Source organism: Notothenia rossii (assembly GCF_949606895.1).
Source record: "Notothenia rossii genome assembly, chromosome: 11".
Classification (NCBI taxonomy): Eukaryota; Metazoa; Chordata; class Actinopteri; order Perciformes; family Nototheniidae; genus Notothenia; species Notothenia rossii.
The window spans coordinates 42815919-42833023 of NC_136910.1; the positions used below are offsets into that span (position 1 = coordinate 42815919).

At 41.2% G+C, this 17105-nt stretch overlaps 1 protein-coding gene and 1 long non-coding RNA gene across 5 annotated transcripts in view; both read right to left on the reverse strand.

The window, feature by feature from the left end:
- unc5cb (unc-5 netrin receptor Cb) overlaps positions 1-11574 on the reverse strand; it is a 107572-nt gene extending 95998 nt beyond the window's left edge. For 3 of the 4 annotated variants that reach the window (XM_079657474.1, XM_079657473.1, XM_079657472.1), the window contains exon 1: positions 10991-11573. In XM_079657474.1, coding sequence (XP_079513600.1) covers positions 10991-11108 — 118 coding nt within the window. In that variant the 5' untranslated portion in view covers positions 11109-11573. Of the gene's footprint in view, positions 1-10990 lie in introns of all 4 variants that reach the window. The other variant, XM_079657471.1, reaches the window with a different exon arrangement.
- Positions 11575-14986: 3412 nt separating this feature from the next.
- Positions 14987-17105, reverse strand: part of LOC307023864 — a 45232-nt gene continuing 43113 nt past the window's right edge. The window contains exons 4-5 of the long non-coding RNA XR_013803787.1: positions 16758-16830; positions 14987-16500 (exon numbers count right to left, since the gene is read on the reverse strand). This is a non-coding gene — a long non-coding RNA (uncharacterized lncRNA). The remainder of the gene's footprint in view (positions 16501-16757; positions 16831-17105) is intronic.

Consider the following 17105-nt stretch of genomic DNA (forward strand, 5'->3'; position numbering starts at 1 on the left):
GAGCAGCGTGTTAACAGAGTGACCGCTGCGCTGACACTCCTTGGATTTGACATGCCCCATTAGAAACTCCTCAAACAGTATACTGCTTTCTCTCAAGCTCCTATTAAAACAAACTATGGCAAAATAACCAAAATGGAAGCTAAAGTGTAAATATTCCAGCTTGAGTTTCTCATGCCACTTGCCCTCAAATTCAATCAATGTTTAAACAACTGCCAGTAAGAGAAATGGCAGTTCAAACCCAAAACAGGTTGCGCTGGTATCTGGTGTTCCACAGAAAAGCAACACAATAAGGCTCAGATTACGCCGTCAAATTTCCCCAAAAAATTGCAGGGGGTTGAAAACGTGCATGTAAGCGAGTTGGTAATGCTCAAAGCTGCCCAATCCTTACAACACATTGGATTGACTAAAATTGTTGAATTTGTTTACCAGATTGTTGCCTCTTTTCCACAAACAAAAAGCCACACAAAACCGCCCAGAATAGCTGTGGGTTAATGTGCCTGAATCCTGGATGCTCTCAGTGTGTTCATCCTGTGGGTGCGAGCCACGCAGCTTAGGAGTGGCTATCTCTGTCTCGTTTCATTCCTTTTCTCCACCTCCTCCTCCTCCTTGACTCATCCTTTGGCCGTTATCATTGCTTTTGTTGGCGAGGTCTCGGGCTAGAGCATGCTGCTAAATAAAACATTTGGCATGGAAAAAGAGCGATAACAAAAAAATGTGGCTAGCAGAAAGCTAGTAAGCCTTTGTAGACTTGTGAAAACAAAAAATACCATGATTTAGTAATGTGCAGCTTTCTAAATGCGCCGGGTAAGGAATGGGGTTTAAACAAGCAGCTACTGAAGGGAACTCATCAGGAGGTATGATTTACCAGTGCGCTGCTCCTTCCTCTACACTCCCCCACCATCTCTCTCCAGTGTAGCCCCCTCTGCCTTTACCTGAAAGATCGTCTTACCCGACGTCAGCCTAAAAACCATGGGAACCCCTATGCATGGTGTGTCACCGCTGAATTATCCGTTTCCGTTGCACATGCTCCAGCATATCTGCAGCAAGCCATTATGGTGTATCAGTTTACAGTTGGTGCGCTGACTCCAGTGCAGCTGGGGAACTGTATGGGGTCATAGTTTATTGAGGTCTGGAATTAGAGAAACAAGCCTGTCATCTTACAAAGCTCGCTCATTTTTTCCAAACTCGGATTTCATTCCTCCATTACCTTGACTTGATGGAGGGCAGTTCAACAAAACCCTCCACTGTGTACTTCCTACCAGAGCAAGGGAGAACATAATCCCAATAAACGCACAGTATTACCATTAAAGATAATAGATCTGCACAAATATTGTCCTATTATCCCTATTACTAACAGTAGTAATACTATGCATTACATCTGTAAAATGTGGTAAATGTAGAAACTACTCCTTTATGTTGTGATAACACTGCGGGCTTGTTCTAATCTATAGGTAGCTCAGAAACGGACAATATTTTTGGCTTCCATGCCCAGACGGATTTGGAGCCCTCGGATGTGAAACAGCAAACAGGAGTCGTGTTTACTGTGGGAATGCTCATCCGTATACAAAATAGGACCAATATAGCCATTTGACCTGGTTTAGGAAAAACTCCTTTCTCTCCCTCTCCTTCTGCATTTCAGGGCATATAACACATCAACATCCATTATTCACCTTCTGCCTACTGTTTGGTTAGCTCCTTGAAGGGAGCCAATGCACAGCTGGAAGCACTCCTCTGCTGCCAATCTCTTACAAAACTTGAAAATCGGCATTTGTTCTACAGTACATTGTCTAGTGTATTAAAGCAGGCATTCTTTTAGCCGATGATGACATGCTTGCGCTGCACTACAGAAATGTTGTAAATGTGATTTGCTCAATCCTTCTATGTTCGAACATCATGTAGGACAAGCAGGGACTGACACATTGAGCTCATTAGGAATTCTGACATTTTGTGCAGTGAACTTTGGGAGCTGTGCAGATTTCTCTCTGTCATTATCAACCTCATCTCCATAGTATTCATTAACTGAAGAATGTATTCAATTCAAAGAGAATACAGCCACTTATTCTCCATGTGGAACCAAATAATTTGGCAGATTTTAAGCATTAGCAGTGCCTTTTGGTTCCCTGACAGTTTCCTGAACTATAGACCAATACAGTGCAGTTTGCCTTCTCTGGCAAGCACACAAATTGTAGCAGCCTCGACAGTGTGCTTTACATCTTAAGTCATAAAGTAACCCTTCACCGTGGGGCTTCTGTCTGGGCCCCATTTAAATGAGACCCATTGAGCTTGCCCCAGTTAAAACACTGTCTGCCAGTACTTAGGTCACCGGGGACTGATGGTGGAGATATGGCACACACACAGGCTCACAAACAAACGCTGTACAAACACAGGAAAAGTGCTGACACCCAACAGCAATCTCGAGTTGCAACCCATTACTGGACTCACAGTAACAAAGCTCCAAAATGAAGAAAAAGAGGTCTCGCAGTAGGGTGTACGGGTTGGTGGGTGTTTGGTGGTTGTAGTGGGTGGTTAACTCTTCTTTTGCGTTCAGACCTGACTGCAGAAACCAAATGTTTCCAAGATGCTGGTCATGAATTCCCCCGTGTTTGTTGAGACTTGTACAGAGTAATTACAGAAAAACAGACACAAACACCAGTTCATCACATGCCATCAAGCATGGTTTCAAAAGCATAATGTTTTTTTTTTTTATCCCCGACCCTTAACTCACATTTCGACTTTTCTCTGCTCTTGTCAACATGGAGGGTTGAGGGGTTTAATCATAAAACAGTGCATACCGTTTGTGAAGCTTTAATTTAGCACCTCATTTAACTCAGTAAGAACAACAACTATACAGGCTGGCATTGTGACACACATTTAATTCTGCCCTCTGGTAATGGTCTGCTCTGTTTAAAAGTCTGTTTGGCAGCTTTGTAGATAACAGATGGAAGAAAAATGAGGGGAATTATGAGAAAGATTGATTTCCTGGGGATGAATGGTCTGGTATTCACACGGATTTATCTGAAACAGACTTTCTCGGACTCTGTTATTATTGAATAAACACACTCGCGCATACACACTGTGGCTCAAATGCGGACAAACCAGAACACACACAAAAAAGACTAGGCTCATACAGAAAGCTAAGAAAACAGAAGCAAACTGAATTATGGGAGTCTAAGAGAAAATATTGTTTGAGGTGATAAGGGGTGAAAGGGTGCAGACTGCTAAGGACACGAGTATGGGTTTCTTTTCAAAAGAAGATTACTTCTCATTTACCAGAACTGAAGGAATCCATAGGTTCGGTTGAAATCATTAGTTCTTATAAAGTAATGCGGTGAGGTCAAATAATTATTTTCTCGTGGCCTTTCCCTTACGTCTTGTAAAAATGTATGCCTTTAGAAGAACAAGAACAAGCATTGTCCTGCTAGGCGTCCCAAGCACATCTCAAAGGAACCGTAATGTAAACCAGAGGCTATAACTTCTCTTGTGGCATCTCAAAGCAGACACAGGAATGGAGCAAAAAGAGGGAATGGAGGGTTGCAGGCGGATAAAGTCCCTCATTTGAGCCCTATAAAAAAACAAGGAGGCACAAACATTTATCTGTGGCAAGGCTTTCATCGGATGCTTTAAGAGCACCGAAATAACAGAGAGCAAGATGCTGATAAAGTGGAGACAGGAAATGGGGAGCGTGGGTCTCCTGCTCATGTTTCAGCCGGGACCAGTGGTCCCATACCTGCCCCCCCTCCCTCCTTCCCCCCTCTCTCTGTTCTGCTGACATACATATACCACAGCCCTCCCCAACAAGACATTAGTGCAGCGTCTGGAAACTACCAGGGCTCTACACAGTGCAGAGATATGACACACTCAACAACAAAACGAAGTAAAAGCTCCAGTCTGCAGGTACATACAACGCGTAAAACACTTGAGGGTTTCACAAAATACACACGTCAGCTTTGCAAATGACTTATAATAAATAAATACTGTTTCTGTTATTCACAAGGGCTTTTATATATTTGCTTTAGTCCCGTTCCACTCGTGAGGCTCAGGCTCCGAGCACAAGACAGGGCACAAGACAGGGCAAAGCCAGGATTAAGGGTTTAGCTTTGTCAATCAGAGTCAGAACAGAGGGAAAGATAGCAGCTGGATTTCCTTTCTGGAGGGAAGGCTGGATTTCCATAGAGACGTGAAAGTTCAGGTGATTGCCAAAGCCTCCACGCAGTGAGTGTGACTCAGGTGTTATGAGTCACCGCTGAGATCATCTCACTCATTACCGACTCAGTGGTACGTTCCCCCTTCTCATCAGACCCTAACATATAGGCTGGCTTTAACTTCAAAGGTGCCCCGGCGGCGACAGAGCCCACGATTGGAAGAGCTCCTTGAGATAAAGATGTGTGTGCTCTAGACTGTATTTAAGACAGTCTGTGATAGATGTCCTCATCTATCAAAGTGACAATGTCTACATTTCAAAGATTTGTTTTACGTGCAATTTCTACTGCTGTTTTCATGCCTCTGTCTGCAGTTAAAAGGTATGTGACTTGTGTACAGAACATGTGCAGGTGAGATTAGTTTCGCTGAATTACTGGATGTGTGTGGGATCGAAAGTAGCTCTGGCTGAGGACTCTCTCCAATATATTTTTTGTGTAATTGTTTTTGACATTAGATAGGAAAACCAGATTAAAATCCTTCTGGAAGTACAAAATCAAACTACTCGTTTGTTTGTGTGTGGACAGAGCCTGGCTAATGCTTAACCAACCAGTGCTGGCAGTAGCTATATATTTTGCCTACACTCAAGTGCTAGGAATGTTTTTCAGCCGATTCTCAAAAAAGCATTTCCAAATATGGTTAACATTTTCTTTTAAGGGAGCTCCCAGTTTTTAACCGGCTTCTTTGCCCCATAGATAGCAACAACTGAGATAAACTGGGATTATCTCACACCTTGAAACTGCATGCAGTGCATGTTCGGCCCAAATTTCCGGGCTATTGTTGCAGCTTCTATTATCTCGCTGTGCCATGTTAGGACCGTGCTTGCTACTTTATGAAGTAGCTATCCGCAAGACTGCTCCATACTGGGCCGGGGAACCAAGACGGCAGGGAACAATGTTAAAGGACATTGGGGAAATAACAGCATTCCCACTAACTCTGCCTTTTACTGCTCATCAGCACTTTGAGCTTTTTATAGTGTCTGTGTGCATGCATAAGAGTAGCAGCATTCCAGCAGCATCACAAATCCCCCCTAACTCTGTCTATGTTGTACCCTAATCCTCTGGTAGAATAGCATGTGTGGCAACGGGACAGGACATTCATTTTTGCTGTATCCACAGATGATTACAGCAGCTAAATTATGGAGACGATTAGCACATAATTATATAACAAACATAGAGAAAAGCTGATAAGAGATATGCACTATGTAAGAGTAAATGAGTATGAAAAAATGAAATGACAGTGTTAACTTTTCAGAAATGTTCCTATCTTAAAGTCACTCCCCATTTACCTGCCTTTGTAGTGACATGTCTTTAACTGATTTCCTGTTAGGAAAACAAAAATGTGGAAGGACATTAGTGGTTGAGCAACAGGGGGGAGGCCATGATGCCAAATTAAAAGGGCAGAAGTGGAGTGTGTACTTATACTCACTCGTGATGTGCTCTGTCAGCCCTGCTTCTTATAATGGCATGGGAAGGGCCACTTAACTCATAATCACCTCTCTCTCTCCCCCTTTGGCTCTGGTGCTCCTCTCTGCCCCCCCTCAACTCCAGATTTTCTGACTGTCTGCTCTGATCTCTAATCATAAATGAACTGCAGATCAAGAGCAGGGACAGTGGTGCACACCCCCTTCCCCCTTGGCTGAGATCCTGTAATCACCGGGCTCTTGGCTACTAAGAGGCCAACAAGCCTTTGAATGACAAATGACTGTAGCTCTAATGCATCAGCCACCTCTCCACTTTGAAGAGTCATTTTCTGGCAGAGGGGGTATCACAGGTAGGAAATCAGGTCAGCACCACCACCATCATCATCTTTAGAACCATTATGCCCTTTCTCATACGGTAATTGAAAGTGAGACCTTTTTACAAAATTATTTTCATTTGCCGTCAAAAGCCTAAAAAGCTAGACGTGCCATAATATGTCACGGTAATGCATGCCCTGTGTTGCACTTTGACTTAGCCTACTCTCACACAAACTCCTAGCAAACACACACTATCTAGGTGGTGCAATACATTGAGTGGAGACACAGGTCAGCCGTTCTGGCAGAGGCCTGCCTGTCAAGTGCTGCTACTTGTGCCGGGCTCTGCTAATGGACTGCTAATAGAAGTGAATGTTGCACTGTGAAGCTCCCCTGTAGTTGAGAGTGTCACACCGGGTGATTAATGACACACTCTCCTCTCCTTCCCTGTCCGTCCCCGTCCTCGCTCCATATCACGCTTTCACCCTGTTCTCTCTCTCTCTCCTCCAGCTTCCTCTCCACTCTTCACCACTAATCTTTCTGTCCCATTTGCCTCTTTTGTGTCCTTGCGATCACCCTCATCTCCCTCTCAACATTGCAACTCTTTTCCTGTCCTTGTTAACTCTGCCTCTCTGGGAGGAGGGGGAGATGATGGAGATGATGGAGATGGCACAGGAATCGAAAATCATATTACACTCCCCGACGGTCGGGTTATTTGCAAAGCACCAGTTTCACAATGCCCATAATATGAGAGCAACAAATAAAAGTGGCAAGCAAACCTAGAGAAACCTCATTATGAAAAAGAAAAGGTGGGAGGGGGGGGGTTGTGTTTACTTTACTGGAAGAGGCATCCTTCAAGCAGGCTGGTCAGAAAGCATAAACACGCAGAATAAACACCAAAATTGCTTCTGGGAACTTCTTATGTCTGTTTCATCAGAAGTTGTTGACACTGAGGTCTTCTGTATGCGCCATGAGCGTTTATTGATCTTAAAAACCTGAGGATGAGTTCACATTTAGCTATCATACACAAATGACATTTAGTTTTAAGGACTCATTTGAGATTATACTTAGAAATTAACTCGGATATAATACAATAATATAGTTTTATCAGATCATTGTTGGAAAAGATCCAAAACATACTTTAGACCATTTTTATTTGTATCTTTTTTTGAAGTAAACATTTTTTTTGTGATTTCTGTTCTTATAAGAATCACAATATTTCAAAGGATTTTTGTTGGCTAGTCAAATATTTCTGAGGCTGCTGCGTATGAACTCATGACCTCAGTATTTCTAAAATCCCAGCTACAATGACAGTATTTGCCTCCACCAGCACATCACAAAATATATCATCCACCAGATGACTGCAGCAGAACTGTTCCCAGCCCTCTCTGCTCTATGTATATTTTCTGTCATCATAACAATAGTATATGACATCAAGTGAAGCAGGGAAGCAAACTCAGCAGCCACTTTTCACAGTAATTATCACTCGCTACCACGCTCCGTCTGTGGCTCAGCTAGCAACCAGCAGCACCTCTGACCCTCACTGAACACGGTCATACGGTACACACACTGTTTACTTTGCCCTCTTCTTTCACCTGCGTGTGAGGGAGTGTGTTACTGAATCTAAATTTCCATCAATTACATACAAAAACTGCTTGACTGTACAGTAAGTGTTTCATATTGCCAGCTCATGGCTCCTGGTCTGTAATTTACAACTGCGCCTTACTCACAATGTGCTCATTGTGCATACAGGACCTGTTTATAGAATGACCGCAATGGTTGTAATGTTAGCGGCCCCCAAGGAGCCAGTTGTCATGCCACAGGGAAGCCTGTTAGAATAATAATGATAGAAATAACATTCATGTTACCTGCACTCTAAAAAGCGTGTGGTAAAGACGGAAAATAGCAAACGTCCTACTGTGTACTGAGTCACAATATGTTTCAGAGCTACATAGAATAAAGACACTTTAACATTCTCTCCACAAACAGTCCTCAGAGGACACATCATCAGAGAGCGGGGAGCAGCACAGACAGTAACACGGTAAAAGCGGAAGAGAGAGACATAAAAGCAGCATTGTGGAAAAATTGAACTGATCTGAGGAATCCCTCAACACAGGGCTGGACTTTATACTTTTATAACTTTACTTTACTGCTCAAACACAGAGAGTAACATGTCTACGGCTGTGCTGTTCTAAAGCAATACAATCATCTTTACAAACAATTGTGCCGTCACAATTTTATTGACAAAGCAATTATTGATGATTTAATCAATAGATCTGAAAAACTGAGTTTATCTTCAAAGAACCAGGGATGACTCATTCAGCTTGTCAAAAAGGGCTAAAGAAACCTAAGTCAACGAAGACCAAAAGGACTAACTATTCAACAAATTAATTACATGGGAGCAGCCCTAAACATTTCAGAGGCAGGTTATATTTGTCAATGCTTAAAATGTAATTTTCTCCATCCCTATATTCAACATATTAAACGGTGTCTTCATTTGCAGGTATTTTCAACCTCCCTAAAGCAGCTTTTCAATGTGGAATCAATAAAGAAAGTGTAGCTCTCGCCTTGATTCACTGACCAGTCTTTTTCCCGGATGACAAATTCTAACATTTCAGATTCACCCAGTAGAATTAAAAAACGACTTTTACATTTCCCTCCTCCAAAAATAAAAAACTGTTCTAAACATCTCCTGCTGATTTTTTTTTTTTCACATATCATCATGACATTCCTCATTCCATATTCCCAAAACAACTTGACATCCTCCATCAACTTTTACAACAACATGCACACAGATACGGACACTGCACATATTGTTCAGCTCTGCCGGTGTGCTGGAAATACCAGGAGTACATCTGTTCTTGCACCAAGGGTTCCCAATCAAGCTACTGTCACAGAGCTCCCTGCTACCTTTCTGGCAGCTCCCAGCTTATATCTGTCTAAACCTGTCTCCTTTGTCAAGAGTTCAGCAGGTTAATGAGCACTCTCATTTCCCAGCACTCACTTCAGTCTGTAGACAGGGTGAGAGCGAGTCCTCTCAAAAGGCAACTTCAGGAATTAAAAATAACATGCAATAGCCAAATGAAATGTACCAAGTATACACATATTAAAATGACTCCAAAATAAAATATGCAGGGAAGGGGTTTGTTGTACGGGGAGCGCCAGGGTAAGTGAGCCACTTTAATCACCAGTAGTTTTACACTGAGGAAGTGACTCTCCAGTGATTTAGGAATGTGTAGAGCTCATCAGTGCCCAAAAATAGCGGGGCCCATTAATTAGTCTCAAACAATGTTCTCCTGCTGTATTGACTTCTTAATGGACAGAAAAGGACCTTGTTCGTATTCCCATCTAGTCAATGACACAGAGGCTCTCTGGGGTTTGGGAAAGGGTATTATGTCATCTCACCCTGCCCTTCAGAAACCGGACCTGTGCTGTTTTTCATTCTTCCTCGCCCTCTCTTGCTCATTAACTATGTAGGAGTGAGATGAAGGTCTGGAGCAGCTATAAGGTTGCTCACAGACCCTCATGGCTGTCTAGGATATGTGCTCGGACACCCAATTTAAGCCTGTGTTGCTTTTGCACGAGCAGCCAGAACTTTCCAAAAAAAAAATATGTCATATCATTGAGAAATCTGCCTCTGTAAGCCTTTCCTTGCTGAAGTCTGTCTGCAAGCCCCACATTCTGCTCATTTATTCCCATCTCGTCTTGTTTTTCAACCATAGTTCATTCAGAAAGAGCAGACAGATCACCTTAAATCCAGAGGCATACACACTTCATCTGGCATCTGACACACATGCACAAACACATACTGAACATTAACCCCTCTCACAGATGGCTTCCTCCGAGCTCCCTTTGTTTGACAGACAATCCCACTCAGGAGAGAGCAGATTAAGTAAATGGCTTCAGGTGTTGTGGCATTATCTCAATGCTTTCCGTATCTGACAGCTACTACGGCTCACAGAAAAACATCTTTCAACAGACGGCTCTTTTCTGAGGGAAAAGGCTGGAGGAACTGAGGGTTAAAATGCTCACTGGTTTAAGATGAATACAGTGAGAGGGGGAAATTAAAATTACCTCACACACTTAACCACTCCACATCTCAAACATACCGATTATTCAGTTCTAATAAAGACCTGTCCTCTGAGCAAAGGTCAAGACTTTTTAATATAGAAGATTTAATAGCTTCATTGGACTCCGACACAAATCGTCCTTTAAGGATCTCAATAATGGACATCCAATTTTTGAATTAAACTATACATATGTATGTCAAGATAAGATAGCCAGTAATTAACGATTTTGCCAGTAATCTTTCAAACCTGAAAACCAAGGGGAAAGCTATTGAATGAACATCCAAGCTCTAAGGTTTTCTAATGCCCGCAAGAAACTTCATAAGAAGCAGTGAGAATTGGTTCATGAGACAGAATGTTAATATAATTTAGTTCCAAATATTTAGGGAAATAATGGTCTATTTGTTAAATGTAACCTCCAGTAATATTATTCAGAATCTGCATTGTTATTGTTGTCAATCTAATGGGGCATAACGATCTTTAAGGATCAATTTTAGCAAGATCTAAAACAAGTTACCTAAATATGGGCTCAATTTTATTTTTGATGTTATCTTGGAAGCGCTGTTGGAGCACAACAGCACTTCTTCATTTATTTTCCTAAGGAAACAGATGTTATCATGGGACTGTTTATGTTTACACATAGCAGCCACTTGTGTTTTTCACAAATGAATAAAGAAAATGATATATTTTAAATTAAAGTGTGGTTTATTTTGTTCACCTTTTTTTCCAGCAAAGAGTTTGACTTCTATGGTTTTTCATAATTAGGCTAAAGTATTTATAGTTTCAATCTTAGGCCTTCTTTTTGTGTACACAGGCTTGTCTTGATCTCTCTAGTAGCCAAAAGGTGAGTCAATATATTGTTTCTGCTAAGAGTGTGTGTAAACTAACTTCAGGTGATTGTTCCGGTCCACTACACCCCTGCTGTAAGCCTCGAGGAGTTAACAAACTTCGAAACCAAGTTCACAGGTAAAATATACACTTTTAACTTTACCTTGAGCCACTCCGATATCCACCAGGAGAAAAAGCAGAAGCCAGGAAAGGGTCAGCATCTCAGGAGAGGATCTCGCTCCTCTTCCTCTTCCTCTATCAGTTTGTGCACCGTGCCCCATGATGAGGAGTCAAACTCCGCTCTGAGGCAAGTCCGAGTCTCTGGAAATTGCGCTCAATCACGCGCAATGTTCGCTCGCTGTTGTGCGCAACGGTCCAAACGTCACCCCTCAACACACCGAGCGTACAGCAAATTGGCTTTGCAAAAAAATATCCAGCCCGGTGTTTTGGCATTCATATAAACTGTGACAATTTATGGAACAAGAGGCGAGTGCATCGCCCTCCGTCTGTAGGGATGTTGCATTCAAATCTGTCTCCGTTTGCTTTTCCTTTGAAAGCTTCACTTGGTTTGTCTAGAGGTGTGGATCGATGTCTTGATGCCCAATTCATGCTCCGATTACTCCCACACACAAAATCAAAGTCCTCCGGTGAGTCCACTCTCTCTGTGGCACCTTTCACGCGTGCAGCCAAGTATGTGTGAACCGTGTGTGTGCGTGCTTCGAGCCTCGCGCTCCACTGACGGGACTGAACCGGGGGAAGGAGCAGTCTCTGCGGGCTACCTTGCTCCTTCAGCCAATCCAAGTGCTCTGCAAGTGGCAGCGCTGTCTCAAAACCTGGCCCGGACACAGCGAGGAATGGATGGCATCTTTTCAGATTGCATGATTTATGGAAGCCTTGAGCTCAATGTACATGGCGATCGTTGAAGTTGGTTCTGCCTACACCTCTAAATTACGTACCAAATTCTCTTTTGCTTTGAGAAATAGGTGCTTGTGGGTTATCTGTCTCCTTTTTTATTGTTTTTTCCGACTCTCTAAATACGCACTTTTTCTTTTTTTTCAGACTCTCTAAATAACCCCCTAACCCTAACCCCTAGGCTTAATGTTTGTTATTTTGAGAAATTGAAAAGTTCATGTGGAGGAGCCAGCCACCCGCTATTAAAAAGTGGCAACAGATAACCCACAAATAACAATAAATAATAGATTTAAAAATCAGTTTACTTTTTATTTTCATTTCATTTCATTTCAAACCTTTATTTAATCAGATTGGTCCCTTGAGATCATAGTTCTCTTTTTCAAGGGAGACCTGCAGCATATAGGTTCCACATTAATTTGGTCTCTACATTTATTGCAAAACATGAATGAATTACATATGAGACACAGTTGATTGATTTGATATGTAAGTTGTGGAAGAGTGTGATATAAATACCTCAATGCATTTCAAGTTTGTTTTTATAGTTAAACTCAGTGGTTTCCAACCTAGGGGTCAAGCTTACTTCTAAGGGTCACAACATAAAAGGAGCGGTCTTGAAATAATATATATTGGATAATTTGACCTGCTCTTGTTTTAAAAAGACATGTCTTCTCTGTGGAACTTCTTTGAACTTAAAAACATCTAAAACATGACGAAGAGCCCCCAAAAAAGTGGTTACCTCCCGTGCTGAAAGATGAATCCAATGCAGAGGTGCTACAAAGTGCAGTTCCTCAAATGCCCATTTAAGGCTAGCTCCAAAAGCAAGTCAATCGTCAAATCCCAATGTTAAATGCCCAACTTGAAAGCAGAAATTAACATGTTTACAAACTGGTACAAAAAACAGGTTTGGTCACTGCTGAATTCCCTTTGTTTATAACAACTACAACCAGAGATGGCAAAAGTACACACATCCTTTACTCAAGTAAGTAAAGATACTCGTGTTTAAAAATACTCTCGCAAAAGTAGAAGTACTGACTAAACTTCTTTACTGAAGTAAAAGTAAAGAAGTGTAGGCTTCGAAATGTACTTAAGTAAAAAGTACCCATAACCACCAACTGTTTTAAAGAGTAACTGACCTCACTTTATATTAATAGAACAATAATGTCATTGTTAGCTAAGGAATGTTTCGATGCTGAACAACGGCAAAATGACAACGTTTTCATTTCACGCAATGACTCTAAATAATAATGATCACGCCACCAAACACAGATTAAAACTAAAGTAACAAAACTATTTTGAAAATGTAAGAAGTAGAAAGTACAGGTATTTGTGTTAAAAATGTAAGAATTAAAAGTAAAAAGTCGCCAGAAAAATAAGTAGTGGAGTAAAGTACTGATACCAGAAAAATGTACTTAAGTAGAGTAACAAAGTATTTGTAATCCATTACTTCCCACCTCTGACTACAACAGTAGTAAACATTGTAATAATTCACCTCTGCATAAGTATAAAGTAGCAAAACATTAAAATACTATAATAATATTCAAGTGAAAGTACCTCCAAACTTATGAACAGCACTGGAGTATCATTTCACCAGAGTGCATTGCAAACAGGTGCTTCCGTTTCCTTGTCTCTGTGTATTTTCAGAACATAAATCGTCATTAATTTAGCGCAGGGGCTGCAGCAGGAAGGCATAATTTATCTGACCGGGCCCCGCGCTCGCCCTTGTTTCTGTCACTCTAATTGTTATTTAGAAGTAGTAATAGCATGTCACAAAACCTGATCAATAACGACCTCAGCCTAACAGACATACTCTGGAACACACAGACACACACTTTTGCATTGAAGGGGGACATTTGTTTGAACTATTCTGATCAAAGACTGATGAGTAATCACATATGCATGACAGATGTATAGGCAATGCCCCTGGTATTTCATGATTAATGTGAAATATGAGCCTGACACCATCTCTGAACTCAAATGAAACGTAATAAACTTTTACAATTTCAATCTAATTTAGGAAGCATGGTATCCATCTCCCCTCTATCAACATTTTATTTTTAATGGACGGAGATGTCAGAGAAGCTGTCATCTTGCTGGCATTTCAATTTCAGGTAAGATGTGAAGGAAATTGCTTTTATTCTTCACTCAAAGTGTTCTAGGATGGGAATTATAACCAATGTTTGGGTCTTCAATATGATAGTACATATTGTATGTTCTACACAAAGCACCATATGTGTTGAACAAGCTTCTTTTGCCATGTCATGAATGCATAGATTGCACAAGGTGCTGTATGTATTCCTCATGGATGGTTGCTGACTCCACAGTGATGCATGGCTGCTATCAACATATTCCACATTATCCCAAAAGGTGCTCTATTCGGTCCAGATATGACGAATGCAAGAGTCAATCTGAGGTCATGAAACAATCTTGTGTGTGCATGTGAAATGACATCTTGTCTTGCTGCTTGTATTCATTCAAACAAAACAAAACTGCACTAGGACTGACATGAAGGGCACATATTGACCCTGTCACCAGTATGTCAGATTATAAACCAGGATTTCTCAGCATGTGCTTCATTTTTCCGCTCCTCAGTCATCCAGCTCTGGTGATGGCTCACATAGCCTCATTTTCTTGTTCTTTGCTGACTGGAGAGGAAAGTGGCCCTCTGCGGCGGCAGCCCATCCAATTCAAGGTTAAATGATGTGTGCTTTCTGAAATGTCCTTCCGCACACTGCCATTGTACTGAGCTGTCATTTATTTGTGGCCTGTTAACTTGAACAAGTTTTGCCAGTCTCCTCTGACTTCTCTCTTGAGCCACTGAGGAGCCACTGATTCTGAAAGCAGCAAGTCACATCCTTTGCTTAAATTATCAATCTATATTGTTTCTGTCTCGCTCTGAAATGTACTGTAAAGAAGAAAGCCAGAGGAATCATCTTTAAAGGGAATTCATTTGAACAATGTAAGACTATTATAAGTGTTGATATATACTTGTTTAATTGATTTGACGTCACACTGACGTAAAGAATAATTACATTTCAATGTGACATTTAAAAACCTCATAGAACTCAACTAAAATGCTTTAGTAAGAAAAGCAACTGACACTTTCTGTTGCCTCCCAGAGAATTGCACCAAATCAATACTATGTGGTCTCTCGTTTGGCTGTAAAGCGGCTATAAGTCAAGGTTAAAAATGGTGTTATAAGTGTTTTATTTACTGCCTCCCAGTGCACAATATTTGACAATGACTGTATTTAGTCTGACACAGTGGTAGATATATGTTTCTGCACAGAATAAAAAAGAGAAGAAAGAGAGAAGTGTTCAGAAGAAAACATGTAACCTTAAACGCTCACCGCTGACCAGTCTTAGCTTTTTAGGAGTGATATAGCGTATGTTCCAGGAGCACAGAAACAGAGGCGTAAATGCCCCCCAGCTTGTTAACATGGCCCTTTCAGCAAAGAAAATCCTCTCACATGCACAACTTTGTTCAGAAAGGAGCATTTTTGCCCACAGCACTCCTGCTAGATGGATGTTTTAGTCTCACAGGAAACTTGACACTGCAATCTCAGGAGGGCAGCCCTGTGTGAGATGCTGGAAGTGGAGTGTCCAAAGCGAACAACCCCGGCAAGCTGAAAGTCCCTTGAAACCAACATTTTATGCCCATTTTAGCTTTCAGTTTAAGAGCAACTGGACACTTGAACTATACTTGCTTTACAAATATGCTTTATTTATGTGTGGCCCATTCTAAGTCACTCAGCTGTTTACATTTGAAGGTCTGATAATGGATACTGAGTGTGTGTATTTTATATACATGCCTCCAAAGTTGGAAGTGTGAAAACCCAATTTTCATCACATTTAAATAATAAAAAACACAATATACTCTGTCACATTCAGTTTTTTTAAGGACAGGGAAAACATGTTTATGTCATTGGCTGTTATTATTAAAAAGAAAGGAGAAGGAAGCTGATTTGCTATGGGGTGTTTTGTTAACTTTGAAACACTTAAACATTTACTGACATATTGTTCTAGGAGCTTCCCTGTCTTTTTCCAAACTAGCAGTATGTCCATGTATTTGGTCGTTCCATCACTTTGACCCGGAGACTGAAATATATCAACAACTTTTAGATGGATTGCCATGACATTTTGTTCAGACGTTCACGTTGAAATATAATATGAAAGATCTCTATTTGATGGATTGTTTTCAAATGTTCTACTCAAGTTCAGAGTTGGTTCACAGATGATGAATCCTAATAACTTTTGCAGTCCCTTGTAATTTCATCCGGATGTTGACATTTCTGTTTTTTTGTGAAATGTCTCAACAACTGTTGGATGGATTGCCATGAAATGTTATGAAGGCATTAATGTCCCCTTTCAGAATGAATTGTGATTACTTTGGCTATTAATCTTCATCAGGTTTAAATCTTAAATCGTCCATTAGTCTTGTTTAAGACCAAATATCTACAAAATTAATGACACTGCCATTAGCCTTAGTTGTACTTTGGGTTGGCGCTAATTAGATAAAGTTAGATGACAATGTGAAACAATTACCTTCTAAAATAAATGTTGTTGTTAGCATAGTGAAAGTAGCCTTTAGCTCAACGCACCGTTATGTCCAAGTGCAGCCTCACTCAAGCCTTGGTGCAGACTCTCAGTCTTGTTACCACATATATTCTTCATCCTGTGTGCAGGGATGTTTCTCGGAAACAAATGCCAGACTGACATCCCATATCCCTGCTGAGCGCTCGCAGGACCTCTGTCTCTCGCCAGGCTGTTGATCAATTAGACAGACAGTCAGGCAGATTGATAGGCAGCCAAACAAATAGAGATATGCAGGCAGACTGATGGTTATGCAGAGGCAATGTGATGCAGTTTCTATGCTGGACCCACTCCTCTATCTCAACCCATCCCCCTTCCAACCACCACGACACACACACAAATAGGCCTCCGCTTCTTTCTAATTTTAGAGATAAACATCACTTACTGAAAATGGAATTGGAAATTAATCATAGCTATAAATTAAGTCACCTTTAGGGAAATCCTTCTTCCTCATCCATAGAGTTCCAGGTATGTTATTCCTCTCTGGATGATACTTGCAGAACTGCAGGATAAAGAGGAATTTGAATGATGACAAATGGCATAATATGTTTTGCACACACAGCAGTGGTTTGGGGCTGAGTTTTTTTTTTCTTCTCTATTCTTTCTTTTCTTACATCACTGAGCCACAGAGACACAGTGAATGGTGCTGATGGCAGTATGTGCCACACAATAAAGCTGCTTTCCATCGCTTTGGGCACACTTTACTGCTGCTCTTGATATCAGTATTAAAAGTGATTTGCAGCGCCGTATGTGGCAAGGAATCAAAACTTAATTTAG